Source organism: Notolepis coatsorum (assembly GCF_963971535.1).
Source record: "Notolepis coatsorum genome assembly, chromosome: 6".
In the NCBI taxonomy this organism is placed as follows: domain Eukaryota; kingdom Metazoa; phylum Chordata; class Actinopteri; order Aulopiformes; family Paralepididae; genus Notolepis; species Notolepis coatsorum.
In genome coordinates this window covers 6,480,073-6,498,251 of record NC_140170.1, presented here as the reverse complement: position 1 = coordinate 6,498,251, position 18,179 = coordinate 6,480,073, and the positions used below count along the sequence as shown (strand labels likewise).

The 18,179-nt window shown below is 41.6% G+C and overlaps 1 protein-coding gene across 1 annotated transcript in view; it reads right to left on the bottom strand.

Moving 5' to 3' along the window:
* LOC311230759 (kinesin-like protein KIF11-B) overlaps nt 1-18,179 on the bottom strand; it is a gene marked incomplete at both ends in the record, with an annotated part of 90,208 nt that overhangs the window by 24,794 nt on the left and 47,235 nt on the right. Inside the window, 9 exon segments of the mRNA XM_084317118.1 lie at nt 3,064-3,160; nt 5,094-5,239; nt 6,442-6,494; nt 6,497-6,531; nt 9,574-9,698; nt 10,470-10,643; nt 10,798-10,876; nt 13,569-13,666; nt 13,966-14,069. Of these exon segments, the coding sequence (XP_084173244.1) occupies nt 3,064-3,160; nt 5,094-5,239; nt 6,442-6,494; nt 6,497-6,531; nt 9,574-9,698; nt 10,470-10,643; nt 10,798-10,876; nt 13,569-13,666; nt 13,966-14,069 (911 nt within the window).

The following is an 18,179-nucleotide window of genomic DNA, read 5'->3' as shown; positions in this document are numbered from 1 at the left end:
GACACACCTACTGTACAGCCTGAGACACAGACACACCTACTGTACAGCCTGAGACACAGACACACCTACTGTACAGCCTGAGACACAGACACACCTACTGTACAGCCTGAGACACACCTACTGTACAGCCTGAGCACAGACACACCTACTGTACAGCCTGAGCACAGACACACCTACTGTACAGCCTGAGACACAGACACGCCTACTGTACAGCCTGAGACACAGACACACCTACTGTACAGCCTGAGACACAGACACACCTACTGTACAGCCTGAGACACAGACACGCCTACTGTACAGCCTGAGACACACCTACTGTACAGCCTGAGACACACCTACTGTACAGCCTGAGACACAGACACACCACAAAGACAAAACTTACTTTAAACCATTTCCACATGTCCAAATGTGAAAATGAACAAAAAGAATGAAACACGCACCTCCAGGTTGGCCGAAGACGGGGACACTGTGGCGATGATGCAGGTCTTGGTTTGCCCTCCAAGCGAGTCCTGCAGGATGCGGGTGAGTTTGGACTCCCTGCAAATATAGAGTTGCATTTTATCAAGTCCTCCTGCTATTCTCATTTCAGAAGGCAAAGTACTGCAAGGTCCTTTAATTTGGCCATCGCCAATATCTTGGAGGCCCAATATATTCAACAGTAAGTCACCCAGTGGGAGATGGGGGTACGGCACGTGCTCAGACTGCTCTGGTGGAGCGTTGGGACCGAATCAATGGAAATGCACACATTTAAACGGTGCTGTGCTTTCCCTTTACCCTCCGTATTGTCCGGACCAGTCTTAATTGCATGTGCATTTCAGTTTGTGGGGTAGCGCGCTATGGAATGGACTACACTGTAACACGCAACACTTTGATGAACATTTTTATTCCACTGATAAGAGTTGTACCCTTCTTGCTGTCTTGTCGTACAGAACTTGTAAGTCGCTTTGGATAAAAGCGTCAGCTAAATGACTAAATGTAAATGTACATTTGGATTTAGTATCACCAGGCATGCATGAAGAACAGATAATGACATTTACTGTATAGGGCTGACCTTCAAAAAAGAATTGGCATTCGAAGCTTCTGGGCTGAGATTCTATTTTAATTCGAAGCTTCGAGATAAAAAATTTTTTTTAAAAAGCGTGCAGTGGAGGTGTGTAAAACAAACAACCTTCCCGTCAACCAATCAAACAGGAGGCCGGACTCTTTACAACTTTGCCAAAAGTGAAAGTGAAACTAACACAGATGTGATATAGTGTTCGCTTGGCTCCAGCATCATGTCGGTCATTGTTTTGGAAGCGAGAGAGAGAGAATCATCTTCACAATCTCTCCACCTCTTCACACTACTATGCAACCACAGGTTTTGAAGACGGGGTCTGTACTGTAGACACGAGTTTCAGTCAAGTGTTGCCACTAATGATGCTACTAGTGTTGCTACTAACATTATGCATAGATGGATTTGTATCGTCGCGTTGAGAGATAATTAGAACGTGAAATGGGCAGATCGGCAGAATACTTTAACCCTTTCACTACCAAATGGATAAACTTTCACTGCGACAATACAGACGGTTAACCCTTCCACTGCCGCCACACGACAAAGGGTTAACCCTTTCACTGCCGCCACACGACAAAGGGTTATCACTATCACACTACAGTTAACCTTCTGTAGTGTGGTAGAGAAAGGGTCAAGTAAGAGCTATGCAATTAACCGTTATGCCTATCCCCATTTCAGTGTGTGGCATCAGAACCGTGTGGAGAAAAACCTGTGTGCGTTGTTGTACACACCTTGATGAGGTGAGTCTTGGTGAGTTTCGGGTTGACCACTGGCTTGTTCGTGATGTTCTTGGCTCTGTCTGCAAAGCTCAACGTGCTCAGAGTTTCCTGCAGATGGACGGAAGAGACAACTTTTCCCCCATTTTCTTAAAAAAAAAATATATATACTACAATAAATAAAATAACTGCGCAAGGCAGTTTTTTTTTTAATAGCAGAGACTGTTCAATGTTCTTTCACTGGAATTCTGTTACCAAGGAACAGTTTGGACCCAAGTGTATTTCCTGTCAAGTTATTGCATTAGCACACATTGAAACATGGGTCAGTTTAGAATGTTTATGTCAAGATGAAACCTGTACAGCCTGAGACACAGACATGCCTACTGTACAGCCTGAACACAGACACACCTACTGTACAGCCTGAACACAGACACACCTACTGTACAGCCTGAACACAGACACACCTACTGTACAGCCTGAGACACACCTACTGTACAGCCTGAGACACACCTACTGTACAGCCTGAACACAGACACACCTACTGTACAGCCTGAACACAGACACAACTACTGTACAGCCTGAACACAGACACACCTACTGTACAGCCTGAGACACACCTACTGTACAGCCTGAGCACAGACACACCTACTGTACAGCCTGAGACACACCTACTGTACAGCCTGAGACACAGACACACCTACTGTACAGCCTGAGACACAGACACACCTACTGTACAGCCTGAGACACACCTACTGTACAGCCTGAGACACACCTACTGTACAGCCTGAGACACAGACACACCTACTGTACAGCCTGAGACACAGACACGCCTACTGTACAGCCTGAGACACAGACACACCTACTGTACAGCCTGAGCACAGACACACCTACTGTACAGCCTGAGACACAGACACGCCTACTGTACAGCCTGAGACACAGACACACCTACTGTACAGCCTGAGACACAGACACACCTACTGTACAGCCTGAGACACAGACACGCCTACTGTACAGCCTGAGACACAGACACACCTACTGTACAGCCTGAGACACAGACACGCCTACTGTACAGCCTGAGACACACCTACTGTACAGCCTGAGACACACCTACTGTACAGCCTGAGCACAGACACACCTACTGTACAGCCTGAGCACAGACACACCTACTGTACAGCCTGAGCACAGACACGCCTACTGTACAGCCTGAGACACAGACACACCACAAAGACAAAACTTACTTTAAACCATTTCCACATGTCCAAATGTGAAAATGAACAAAAAGAATGAAACACGCACCTCCAGGTTGGCCGAAGACGGGGACACTGTGGCGATGATGCAGGTCTTGGTTTGCCCTCCAAGCGAGTCCTGCAGGATGCGGGTGAGTTTGGACTCCCTGCAAATATAGAGTTGCGTTTTATCAAGTCCTCCTGCTATTCTCATTTCAGAAGGCAAAGTACTGCAAGGTCCTTTAATTTGGCCATCGCCAATATCTTGGAGGCCCAATATATTCAACAGTAAGTCACCCAGTGGGAGATGGGGGTACGGCACGTGCTCAGACTGCTCTGGTGGAGCGTTGGGACCGAATCAATGGAAATGCACACATTTAAACGGTGCTGTGCTTTCCCTTTACCCTCCGTATTGTCCGGACCAGTCTTAATTGCATGTGCATTTCAGTTTGTGGGGTAGCGCGCTATGGAATGGACTACACTGTAACACGCAACACTTTGATGAACATTTTTATTCCACTGATAAGAGTTGTACCCTTCTTGCTGTCTTGTCGTACAGAACTTGTAAGTCGCTTTGGATAAAAGCGTCAGCTAAATGACTAAATGTAAATGTACATTTGGATTTAGTATCACCAGGCATGCATGAAGAACAGATAATGACATTTACTGTATAGGGCTGACCTTCAAAAAAGAATTGGCATTCGAAGCTTCTGGGCTGAGATTCTATTTTAATTCGAAGCTTCGAGATAAAATTTTTTTTTTAAAAAAATTACATTTTTTTTATGTTGTGGGACTTGTACAGCACTAGTCAACTTTGTTGTTTTTAAATGTGCTCTATAAATAAAGTGGATTGGATTAATTAAATTAATAATGAGTCTGGAGCTGCGCTGCCTGGGTGGCTGCTGTTACACAGCCAAGTAAGTTTAAACCTTTTTAAATCTTAGACAAACTAAACACTTTGCTTTCATGAAATATTGTAAGCCGTCATTTGAGGCTTTATAATGTACAATGAACAAAAATCTGTCAGTGCCGAGTCGGACCTCATCTTAAATAACAAACGGCATTGTTTGTTGTAGTTAACAAAGAGAGGCAGAGTTGATTTTGCAGGTAAAAAAAAAATATGTATATATATATATATTTTTTTTTTAAAGATGGCGGGTTTCTGTTTTTGTGCAGGACGCTCCAACGTGCAACGCTTCTCTCTTCTGACCAATCAGTGGTCTGCAGTGTTTCACGTAACTTTTTTGGTACCACTTCTTGGGTGCTTGGAACCTCGAGGAAGCAGGTACTAAAAAAGAACCCGGTACCAAGTACCAAACGCAAATTTCATCAATGGAAAACAGAAAAGGCAGAGTAGAGTCGACTCGAGTAGGTACTATGCAGTGGAAAAGCGGCAAAAATAACTGCGCTCCAATATATGCCAATAACGTTCAGTTTTGTGGTATATAATCCCAAGTAATAAGAAAAATAATAATCAGGAAGTAATTTGCTCGCAGAAAGCTAGAAGCCTTTGCGAAGTGTCGTTTTAAAAAATTCCAACGTTTATTGAAAGCTCTGGATATCAAAATTACTACATTCACAGACGGCCGGTAATTAAAAATGGCCGATTTCCACGACAACACGTTTTTTTAAACTAAAATCTCACTAATAACACTTTAACCTATTGGTAAACAAACGTATTGATGAAAATATACATTATAACTGCTGTTGTGACATGGTTATGATGTTTATTCTTGAAGACGTTTGTCTGACATAATTATCGTATTTCTTTTTCAGTCTGGAGAGCTTGATTTATGACGTGATGTCATTTGCGGTCCGGCATCGGACTGCACGTGCGGAAGAGGTTAAACCTCATTTATAATTTCTTTAAATGTTATGACATTGTAAGAAAGGGGCAGGCCTAGATAAGCTGTGTGTCCTTCTGCCCCTTCTCAAACTCATCCGTTTGTTTTTCTATGGATGAAGACAAATTAATTTGTTTATGTCTACATTTTGTCTTTACCGTGATTTGTTGTGTTGCAAATAAATAAAGACCAATCAATAAAAAAAATAACTCCTTGGAGACTAACTTCCTTTCACATAGAGCCGGGCCTAATGTACCTGTAGGGGACATGGCGTTCCTTCAACACTAGGGCATTGATCACTCTGCTCAATGTCAGCAGAGACTTGTTGATGTTCCCGGCCTCACAAGCTCGCTTATCTACACCACCTGAGCGACCGACGTTCTCACTGCCTGCAAGATCCACCTAGAGAGAGAGAGAGGCAGACGATGATGAGGCAGGGTTATAGTCCCATAGAGCAGCGTTTCCCAAGCTCTGGGTCGCGACCCAAAATGGGTCGCGGACCCGTTTTTATTGGGTCGCCAAAAACAAGTAAAAAAGAAATATATATATATATATATTCTATTTTTTTATAAATAAAAAAGCTGTAGATGTGTTGATTCAGTTTGGCACCACATACTTATGTGAATCTGGGTTTTCTACTCTAGCATACCTGAAAAACAAATACAGAAACAGACTCAGAATAGCACTTTCAAAAACCATGCCCAGAATAGATCTGCTGGTTGAAAACTTCAACCAGCCACATACCTCTCATTAGATTTCATTGTGCCATAGATGAAATATTATACCTCCATCTAACATGAGTTCAGGTCAGTAGAATTTTAAAATAAGTCAGTACAAATTAATCAGAATGTTGCTCAATGTTGGGGTTTAAGGTTGAGGGACTGAGGGAGGGGGTAAGAAATGGAGAGTTGAAAAAGGAGTGAGAAATAGGAGATTAGAACACGTTTGTTCATCTAAAAGTGTTACAAAATTGTATGTTATGAGGTGGTGAGCAACTTAACATTACACTCAGATTATTGCTGTGATGTACTTTTATAATTAAGTAAATACATTTCATATACATTTTAAATTCATGGTTTGTTGCGTTCTTTATCAGTAGTTTATAAATGTATGTTATGGCAATTCATGATGTATTTTTGTAAGTTTGGGTCCCGGGGAAACACCAAATTTCTCTTTTGGGTCTCGAGCTGAAAAAGTTTGGGAACCATAGAGCAATACATGAACAACACCATCTAGGCTAGTTCCCTCTCCACTGTAACTATGGGTAGAACATGGCATTATTGGCTGGGGTTAGGATTCCCATTGGATGCCCCACATAAGAAATCTACTGATGCACTTAAAGCACTGAAAGGGTCAAAGAAACTGCCTTTAAATTACAAATCATGACATGAAATGCACAAATTACCTTCTGGACAGTTGAGCTAAGACAGGCGGATGGAATAATCTAAAGGTTGCGTTTGGTAGTCAAGGTCTGTTGACTTATGTTGCACTTACAATGTCTTTGTCTTTATAGTACAATTTTTCACTATACCAGCTTGATGACAAGAAAAATTTCATGAAAGGACCCATTCATTATTCATTCAACATATGAATTGGTATAATACCAAGTTGAGTTTGCCGATCTTCACAAGCTCCTTTCCTTCCAGGGTGATCTCTTCATGTGAATGGTCACCGAGAACACAGAGTGGGAACGACTAGGGAAAGAAAGAAAAGGTGAGAAGAATAGAATAAGACTAAGGCCATGTCCAGACTAAACCGATTTCGGTCGTATCAATCAAAGTATTTTATCGTATGCAGTGCACCTTTCATCCACACGGAACTGCGTTCCGATAGCCTGAAGACGCTATTTTCTGAAACCGGCTTCCAGAGTGCGCAATTCTGAAGACGCTCCCCTTGCGTCGCCGTCTTTACAAGCGATACAAGTCTTTTCCTGAACCGTTGACGCGATAGCCCACCTCTCCCTTAACCCACGTGTGCAAACTCCCACATCACAACAACAATGGCATCATACAGAGTAGTTGCGTTCGTGTTACAGAAGCTATTGAGCTTGATCAGGCTTTTACAGCTAAATGTATTGTGCCTGTACTACCACCGTCGACAACAGATTGACATCTCCCTTAATCCGCATGATGTGCAAGCCCAGCAAACAAAAAATAAACATGATACATACATGTCTTATATGTCCTGGCTAGAAGTGTTTATTGAACACCGGGAGGCTAGTGTGATGCAATACACGATACTAGCTAGAGATTAGCTGGCCTTTCTCTGAAAACCCAAGTAGTAGCCAAGCACATATTGTTCCATAGCATACGCCTTCAGTTAATCATGACAAATCCTCTCTTACCTTGACGATTAAAAAGCCTCCATAATTTTGTAAATAGTATTCCCATGGCTGGTGTTGAGCTGTAGCCAGCCTGCTAGTGTTGATGCTATTCAATGCTATCAACATTATCTAAATAGCTAACCAACTAAATACAATAGACAGTGGTTGATTGATTGAAAAGTGTATTAACAGATTGCAGAATGGGTACAGTACAGTACAGCTAAATACATACAATTGTTAAGGGGATGCAGACCAGAGAAAGACTTTCGTCTCGTTTACATCAGGGTCCCCCATTTTCAATTCATCATAACATATATGACATACATGACATACAGATAGACAGTACTGCTACATCTATACATTTATGACATATCAGATTTGCAAATACAGTACTGTTGTGATACAAAAAGTGTCCTGGTATCCTGAGGTAACGTTAAATACAGACGTTTGCTAGTCGAAATGACTGGACACAGGGACAAGTTAAACATCAATCAATGACTTAAATACAACACAGGTAGTTCGAGCCACGGTCTCTCTCTCCACTCCTTTGGAAACTAACGTTACATTAGCTCAAAAACACAGAACCGGACGACACAACAACGAACAACGATAACACTTCCGGTCAGGGGGTTTCAAAATAAAAGAGCGACGTCTAAAACAGGAAAGTCATTTATTTTGTAAATTTGTGGCACGCACTTATTTCTCGAGACGGTTTAGTTTTTACGGAAACTTTTTTTTTTTAATAAACAAAATGAAAACGAAAAAGATCAAAATCGTTTTAGTCTGGACAAGGCCTAAAGCTTCACATGAAAAAGGTTTTTATATGAATACGTCCATCACATCGGCGTATTTAGACTACTATCAGTAGGGCACGTGCCCTACTGATGATCATCCCCAGTGATTAAAAATATATATATATTTTTTTTAACAAATGTTTTTTATTTCCCCTTTTTTAACATGATCAAATGATCATTTAACATGATCAAATAATTATTATAATATTTTTTACTTCACTTTGAAATATTATAGTGAAATATTTTGCAATGTTGTCGCATTTATCTTGTTGAAATCCTCCAACAGGCTATTTTTTGTAAGTTGACTGGTTTGCACACAAATAATACAGTGCAATAATAGAATAGTAGAATAGATAGTAAGATTATGCAATAGAATGGCCAGAGTAAAATAGTGCTACAGTACAATCAACAGCGGGTGTATTAGAAGGCTATGGTGAAGAGGTACGTTTTTCGGTTATTTCTGAAAATATTAAGAGATCTAGCTTCCCTAATGTCCATAGGTAGTGTGTTCCATAACTTTGGTGCATAGTTAGCAAAGGCTGCATCCCCGATTTTCTTTAGACTGTGGTTTGGAACCTTCAATAGTAGATGATCGCAATGTTTATACTTTGTATATAAGGAGGAGGACCTTGAAATCAATTCTAAATGTTACCGGAAGCCAGTGTAGGTTATTTACTTGTAACTTTGGGTTTGATCCAAGGAGTAAGTTGCCCCATATTGCTCTGTAACATTTCTCTTTTTGTTATAGGACCGACTAGTAGGATTTCAGTTTTGCCCTCATTTAATTTTAGGAAGTTGTTCGTCATCCATTTGTTTATTGCTAAGAGACAGGCGGAAATGGAGTTTATAGCTGTGTGATAATTTGGTTCAGCGGAGATGTACAATTGTGTGTAATCTGCGTAACTATGGAAACATACATTGTGCTTTCTAATGATGTCTCCTCAATGTAATGTTCAATGCAAGTAAAGCACTTTAAACTTTAAGTATGACTAAATGCTTTGACTATATATATAGTAACTGTTCCCAAATGCATAGATTTCTATGTATTTTAGGGGTTTGGGGGGCTAGCTCTTTTTAATATAAATGTCAGATTGTTTTATTTATTTCATAGATTTCTATGCATTTCAGGAGTTTGGGGGGCTGGCTCCCCCAAATAATTAAATAACATAACCCTAACCTAACCCTAAAACCGAAATAAAGTTTTTAAAAAATAGTTACAAAATCCACCCATTTTCACCCACAAACCGGCCAAATTTTTCTCGCGGTCGCGCTACGCTTCATAGTTTTTGGTGCCCTTCTGTAGTGCAGGGTCTAGATACGCCCCTGGTCCATCATACAAACTATTTTAACTCTCCAAGAGACCGCAGAGTCAGATATAAAGCTAAAGTGAAGGTACTAGTATCATATAAAACTAAGGACTCGTCGGGAAGGGGGGGTAAAGGGGGTTAAGTTCTGCCCAAAATCAACGGCCACCGATTTCTCCTTTAACTTTGTTGCCATTGAAGCAATAACTAAAATGCTGTTTACTGTGGAATTGTATGCAACATTTTATTTAGATAACATTGGAAACTACTGGGGCTTTGTGTATTTACATTTCCAATCAAATTAGGCCGAAGTACCTGGAGTAGGCGTTGCTCAGCGTGGCGGCGGTCTTCCTCTTGGCGGTGCCTCTCTCCAGGATCCGATACACCTCGTCCTTGTTGTGGACCGTGACCACCTCCAGACCCTTTATCACCACACCCTTCTGATGAGAACAGATAGCCATTAGGTTGCTATTAGGGATGTCCGATATTATCGGCCTACCGATATTATCGGCCGATATCGGCATTAAAATGTGATATCGGAAAATATCGGTATCCAAAAAGATTTTTTTATTTTTTTACATTTCTATAACCTTTATTTACCCAGGCAAGCAAGTAAGAACAAATTCTGATTGTATTTATTGTCAAAAGTATGCATAATGTTGTGTTAATTCCACAACAAGAGATATGTAATGTTAATTACCTGAAATTATTCAATTTTTTGGGGGGGGGGGGACCCTGCATATATCGGTATCGGTTGATATCGGTATCGGAAATTAAGAGTTTGACAATATCGGTATAGGTAAAAAAGCCAATATCGAGCATCCCTAGTTGCTTGCTATGGATACCATGACATCGCCACCACACCCTTCCTGACAGGAACAAGCAGTCATTAGGTTGAAGTGGATAACATGACATTCTGAATTTTAGTTAGTCATTTTGTTTCAGACATTTATATACATCTCGGCAAATATCTACTGCCCTCGCAAGTACTACTACCTATGCAAATATTTGGATAACATGGACTCTCATTTATTACACAATACGACATAGTATCAAGTTTATACAAGTAGTATTTGTTAAATACTTTTATAAGTGATGTTTGATTTATCACAAAAGTCCTAATTTCAAACACCTAAGGAAAAAAATAACACCCAATGTCTCCACTTCAATTGTTCAGCAGATTAATACAGTACATCTCGTCTGGCATCTACCTTGTCATCAAAGATCTGCAACTTCGCCACCTCCGAGCCGGTTGTGAGCAGATCAAACAGCTCCTCGTTATAGATCTCGAGCATAGACACTTTAACAGAGAACTCGGTTCTGTTGGACTTCAGCGTCTCAAAGATCTGGTGCAGTGTCCTGGGGATGACGCCGGCGAGCGGGTCCTGGGGAACGAGCAGCAAATATCAGAGCCAGTGTGACCAGGACAATGCCCAAAGCCGGCATCGCCGATGGTGAAAAGGCAAGAAAATGTGTCTTAATAGAAATTAAAGGCAGATTGGTGCCCATCCTTTCAGGAGTGTGTCGAAACAAACATACCTCCTCCCATGTGAATTCCCCATCTGGAGATCTTTCTCCTTCCATGGTAAAGGTCTTCCCGGTTCCAGTCTGCCCATACCTAAAGAATACAGAACATGAATTAGGATTTTTATTTATATATATATATATATAGACACCACATACAATTAGGGTATGTTACATTATCATACATGGGGCAACAGTGGCCCAGGAGGTAGAGTCTGGTAATCAGAAGGTTCACGGTTTGTTCCCGGCTTCTCCCTGCAGCGTGTCGAAGTGTCCTTGAGCAAGACACTTGAGCAGGTTGGCATCTTACATGGTTGCCCCCGCCGTTGGTGGGTGAATGTGAGGCATAAGTTGTAAAGCACTTTGGATAAAAGCGCTATAAAAATGCAGTCCGTTTACAATTAACAAAGACTTTGATTTGCAGAATATTTTCAGAATATATGTGTTTTTGGTCCAATGTTTACAAACAACAACAAACTTTTTACAGTCCCAAACCATAACAAATACAATTAAAAACTTTGCATTGAAAGCTCAAACAACTAGAAAATGTAAATGTTGTCCTCATTCCAGTTATTCGTTTTTTTGGTGGTGGGGCTAGTCATTTGCTGTATGTATATATATATATTCTACCCATTCTACAATCTCTTAAAAGTTTCAATCAATCAAATTTGATTGAAAATTGTATTAACAGATTGCAGAATGGGTACAATACAGTAAGGCTCAATACACACAATTGTTAAGGGGATGCAGACCAGAGAAAGACTTTCGTCTCGTTTACACCAGGGTCCCCCATTTTCAATTCATAATAAATTGTAAGTAGGGTGCAACTAGCACTGTGCAATCCATTCTTTGTGGATCTAGCCCAGAGTCTCAAAGGGAGTGCAACATCGGCCGCATACCACCAGGCGGCGGTATTGGACTTTTGCGATCTCACACTCATTCCCTATGGTTACACAGTCTTCCTAGATGGATTATGAATGGAAATAGCGAATAAAATAAATAACGATCAAGTAACGAGTATACTATCTCATGTTGATAAGAGTATTAAAACTGGAAAAAGATCCATTTAAGGTAGATTTAGAACAGATAAAAAATATGCGATTAATCACGATTAACTAAGCACAATCATGCGATTAATCAGATTAAATATTTTAATAGATTGACAGCCTTAATATATATATATATGGATTATGGATTGGGCCTTTAACACATTGGACGCCAGAGGTCGCTGTGGGCGTATGGCCCTGTGTGCCAGAGCTGTAATGCAATGGGGGTAAATGCCAGTGTTTGCAGTGCTAAAACTATATTAAATATTATAGCTATGGATCTAATGATAGTCGATTGTCATTGAGTTACTTCTGGTCAAGATGCAAAAAACTGATAATTTTCTCATCAATACATTCCCGTTTTATACCGTGGTGAGTATAGTTTCAGAGTAATTCTGTGTAATCCCAGGAAACTCCGCCAAACAGCGTTTTACTGCATTCAACTATAAATCGTGCCATTTTTCGCCTGGATCAATAATCAATCTGAAATCAATGCTAGATTATCGGTATTATGTTTCATCATGGATGCATGAAAGGGGGGGGGAGCCGCCCCTCCGTGCTTTGATCGCAACCAACGGAATATGCTACACACACACACCACAGACACACGCTCCGATCGCGGGGAAAGAATTATCGGATCAACGCAAGATTGATAACATATAGCCCTTACCTTGTCTATGATGTACTGCAAAAAGAATAATCCAATTATCTGATCGCCATTCCAAGTACTGATCGCGAGCGTGTTTCCAACGTAATCCAGCATTGAACATGAATGGGGGGTCGGGGACCCTTGTCGATGCATCCGTTATAAGTAGGGGTGTAACAATGCGACCTCACAATGATTAATTTCGATTACGATTATTCAGGCAACGATTCAATGCATCATGAAATCTCTTCATTTGACCACGATTCAATTCGATTACGGTCATTTCCTATCAGTTAATTGCCCAAAAAAAATTGAATACACAAATGTGGCTGGGGGAACTGATTCACTCAGCATGAATGGACTATAGGTCAATAAAAACAATACACACAAAAAAACATTAAATTGATTTCTCAAAAAAAATTCTATTTTTTATTTAGATACATTTAGATTATAATCACTTCTAACATTTTCAAATCGATGCAGTTGATTCATCACATTAGAATCGATGCATTTCGATTAATCGATGCATCGTTACACCCCTAGTTATAAGCGCTGGTCTTGCCGGAGTGTTTAGACCCCGCCCGCACGCCACAGCTCGGCCCAGACACTAAGCCACATCGTTTCAAATGGAGTGCAATAGCGGCCGCAAGGCGTTAGGCGGCGGTATTGGCCTTTTGCGAGCTCAGACCCATTCCCAATGATAACATCAGGCTGGATGGATGAATTATGAATGGAAATATCGAATAAAAGAAATAACAACGAAACCCGACTTTTCTCGGGTTTGGCGCCCAGCGTTCGGCGAGTTAAACCGGGATATCGCGGGTTTGGCCCTGAATGTGTTAAGGTTAAGTAAATAAAATCTCACATAAGGAATTTAGAAATGTAGCAGGTAAGAGCCTAAACTTGTTATGGTCAATGATACTCATGCTGAACGTGCAACATCACCACCAGTTGACCATCTCAAACCTTGCACCCTTTTCTTGATCCTCCATAGAACCCAAACAAGGTTTGCCAGAGGTAAGACAGTTGAGATTGGAGGATCGAGAAAAGATTGTGGGGTTTGAGATTAGTCAATTTCACAAGCAACTACTTACGCAAACACAGTACAGTTGTATCCCATGATGACTTCATCCAGAATAGGGCAGACTACGCTCCTGTAGACGTCAATCTGCTTGGCGTTCGGGCCAAACACCTGAACAGGCAGAACAAAAGGAAACGTTACGACGCAAGGAAGCATACAATGGTTTGCACATGAAAATGTCCGCTCGGTGTTCTATCCAACGATCGATAGTGGCCTTAAAATTGGACTTGATGGAAATGTGTTCCTGACAAGACCAAATACAAACCTGGGTTTGCCAGTGACCAGGAGACACTCCCATCATCATCATCATCTTCGTTTTAAGTCCCTATTTTCCCACTACAGTACTCCCAGGGCCCCCCACTCACCCACGATGCTTCAATGAATCAACGCTTCTGTACTTGGCCACTTACCATGTCAAATGTGTAAGTCTTTGATGCAGCTTTTCCGGTTTTCACAACAACCTCCTTTCGGTTCGGATCACAGTCTATGACCCTATGGGAGTTTGCCTTGAGTTCTGGTGCATCAAAGGGTCTAGAGAAACGGTCCGGGAGAATGAAGTGCAGAAAAACGTTAACTTGTGAAGTGATGTAGTGGTGAAATTATGGTGGGTAAACAATGACATCCTCTTGGCGATCAAGGATTTAAAAAATATTTTTCTGAAAGTAGCCTATTAGTTAATCGATTCTTTTTTTTTGTGTGTGTGTGTAATAGACCTAATCGAGACAACTGTGCTACTATTGACCATTTGGATGGACCCTCACACATCTCTATATGCAGCTATCTTTTGTCTTGTGGAGCACACCCTAAAAACAGAGCCAGAAGAGGCCCCAACTCCCATCACTATCCGAGGGGAGGAGGCAGAGGACACGGACAAGTTCCTGGGAGACACTTGACAATAAACTGGACAGTAGGCCCTCTACAGGAGGGTCAAAGCAGGTTGTTGTAGTACATAATGAGTGTTGTTTTATTATTATTGATAAGAGTATACAGTATACACATCAGCTGTCATGTAGAAATCTTGTTTTTATTTCATATTTTCCTAGCCCCTTTCGGGACTGTGATGCACGCCAACATGGTTGGACGAGTCCGTCCCTTATATACGACCATTGAAAAATCCTACAATTAAGTCTGTCTCGCTTTTCTCTTATCAAAACGCTTGTCGTACGGTACAGGTGTTGCAAAGAAATTTCAAAGGTACTTTGTGTCTTATACTCTAGGCTCTGTTGCCCATACTGTATGAACTCTGAACTTTGTTACCTATACTCAATCAATACTTAATACTTATATACTGCCTTACACTGTACTCCTAACTACCTACCTCAACCTATAGTCTATCCATATAACACTAAGATCGCCATGTACAATAACACTGTATATACATGCATCTATATCTGTATGAATATTTTTCTCTCTTTTTTTTCAGTTAGTTAGATAGTAAATTATATTGACCTATTTGTTTACACTGCTTGTGTTGTTTTTACTACCTGTACCACCCCCACCCCCCCCCCTTCCCCCATGCTGCTATGATGCCTGAATTTCCCCAAGGGGATCAATAAAGGAATATCTTATCTTATAATATATATAGATATACTGTACACACACCTGCATATACATACACTTTATATCTATATGTATCCCATACATAGTTTATACCACTGGCTAGTATAATCTATACGAGTGTATTTATACTTGCATCACTGTACACACACACACGATTAGCATATTTACTCAGTAGCTCGTTATATATTCCATATAATCACGTCTTACATTGGATATTGTTGAATGAAAACTTTTTTTTTTTTTTTATTATCTTTCTTCCCCTCCTTTTTCCCGATTTTTCTCCCATCCCACCCTTCCTGGTTGTTGCGTACTTTCCCCTACTGTTGGTCCGGGAGACCGGAGACTGTCACATGCTTTCCTCCAACGCATGTGCAGCCTGGGGCAGGCCAACCTGGCCGCGCAGGTTCTCACCGGGGAGAGTGTAGCGTGTGGGAGGCCACACTATCTCTCCTCAGATCCAACCCTCGCTGAGCAGGCGCCCCGACCGAACTGTAGGGGTCGCTGTCCACAACGCCCAGGACCCACCCTTCAGCTTCCCACCCCCTGATACAGCCAATTGTATCAGCGTGAGAGGACAGCCAAGCTGATAGCAACGCCGGGAGCTGGATTCGAACAGGCGAATCCTAGTGTCTCCCGGTGTTGGTGACGAACGTAATCTCCGTGCGCCACCTGCCGAAAACTTTATTTAACAGATTGCAGAATGGGTACAATACAGTACAGCTCAATACACACAATTGTTAAGGGGATGCAGACCAGAGAAAGACATTTGTCTTGTTTACATCAGGGGCCCCCATTTTCAATTCATAGTGGCTAGTGTTGTGCACTTTACTGTTACCTTTCAATCTGGTTGATCTGCTGTACGATGAATTTGAATCAAATCCGATTAACGATACGTCTCGATTAGGGGCTAGGGCTAACGTATTCCACCAGCAATGCAGAGTGAAACAGCAATGTTTTGTTTATCCAAGTGGATCACTGTGACTATGATGAATTAAAAAAATGGGGGACCCTGATGTAAACAAGACCAACGTCTCTCTGGTCTGCATCCCCTTAACAATTGTATGTAGTCAAGTCAAGTCAGTTTTATTTATATAGCACGTTTACAAATGACTAACAGCCAAACCAAAGTGCTTCACAACATGATAAAAACACATACAATGCAATACAAATACACTAGAAAAAGAGGTAGAGTACAGTACATATAGGAAAGCAAGGGCAAAGTGCAATAAAAGAGACAAGAAAATTTGATAAAAAGTGCAGAGTGACAGCTGACGTCATGTATAGATGCTGGGCTAGCTCTGGTCAAAGGCCAGGGAGAAGAGGTGTGTTTTGAGCAAGGATTTAAAAACCTCCAGGCTCTGGGCAGATCTTATGTGGGGGAGGCTGTTCCAGAGTCTGGGGGCAGCAGCAGCAAAAGCTCTATCTCCCCTGTTTTTTAGCCTGGTCCTAGGCACCTCCAGCAGCAGCTGGTCAGCAGACCTTAAGGCTCTGGATGGGGTGGGGTGATGTAGGAGCTGTCGTGGAAATATATTATCATACCATTGTGGTATTGTATGAGAGGGCGCTGTCATCAGATATCAACGTAGTATGTGCGTTTCTCTTTAAGAGAAGCACACATTAGCCAGTCAAAACAATTTGGTTATGATCTATGTTGATCCTTGCTATAAGGCCATAAGTGACATTGTTATGGGATCCGCTCTGTTTTCCTTGTAAAGCAGCCATAATAGTCATTTCAGCCAATCCTCAGGGTGATGTTCCAGTTCCTTCCACGTCATATGTATATATTAATTTTGTATTAACGGTCTTGCGGGACGAGAGATCGTCCTCACTTGGTGATCGGACATTTGTTTACATGGTCTGATCTTCAACTGTGCATTCCTTATCAATTGATCTATGTGAGGAATTAAATCTATTTTCTATTTCTTATTTCAACTTTTGGACTCAGAACAAGTTATTGCTCATTATTATATTATTAATCTCCCATAACAGAGCTCAGCTAGGTACAGTGGAGCCAGCCCGTGTAGTGCTTTAAAAACAGTCAGTAAAAGTTTAAAATCAATACGGAAACGGACGGGGAGCCAGTGGAGAGACGCCAGAACTGGTGTAATGCGGTCACGTTTCCTGGTACCGGAAAGCAGGCGGGCAGCCGCATTTTGTACCAGTTGCAGGCGACGAAGCAGCAACTGGTCAATGCCGACATACAACGCATTGCAGTAATTGCAGCCGGGTCGAGATAAAGGCATGGATCACCCTCTCCAGATCCTTCTGGGAGAGGTATGGTTTGGTCTTGGCTAGGAGTCTGAGGTGAAAAAGCTAGTTTTGACCACCGAACTAACCTGCTTATCAAATTTAAAATTTCTGTCGAAGATTACTCCGAGGTTTCTGACAGAGGAGCGGATATTTGAGCCCAGGGGGCCTAGGGCAATGGCTGTAGGGTCAGGTGAATCATTACTAAATAAAATCATCTCTGTTTTGCGCTCATTTAAGTTGAGAAAATTTGCACTCATCCATAATTTAATATCAGCCAGGCAATCTAGCAGTGGTTGTAATGTGACCTTGCCTTTTGCTTGTAGGGGTAGATATATCTGCACATCGTCGGCAAAGCAATGGAAGGACATGTTGTGCTTTGCAATGATTGAGCCTAAGGGCAACATATATAATAAAAAGAGGATGGGGCCCAGTATCGACCCCTGGGGCACCCCACAGGTAAGTGGGGCCGCTGAAGAGAAGAATTCTCCAAGCTGGACTGAGAAGCTCCGGTCAGTCAGGTAGGACTTGAACCAGCTTAGGGCGACGCCTGTGATGCCAACATGTTTTTCCAGGCGCGACAGTAGGACAGTGTGGTCTATAGTGTCGAAGGCGGCTGTAAGCTCTAAAAGCACGAGAATGGCGGGATTTCCAGAATCTGCAGCTAAAATTAGATCATTTTGAACTCTCAGGAGGGCTGTTTCAGTGCTATGGCGCGGTTTAAAGCCAGACTGAAACTTTTCGTGGATTTGATAAACATCTAAAAACAGTTTTAACTGGAGGTAAACTGCTCGCTCCAAGACTTGACAGGAAGGGT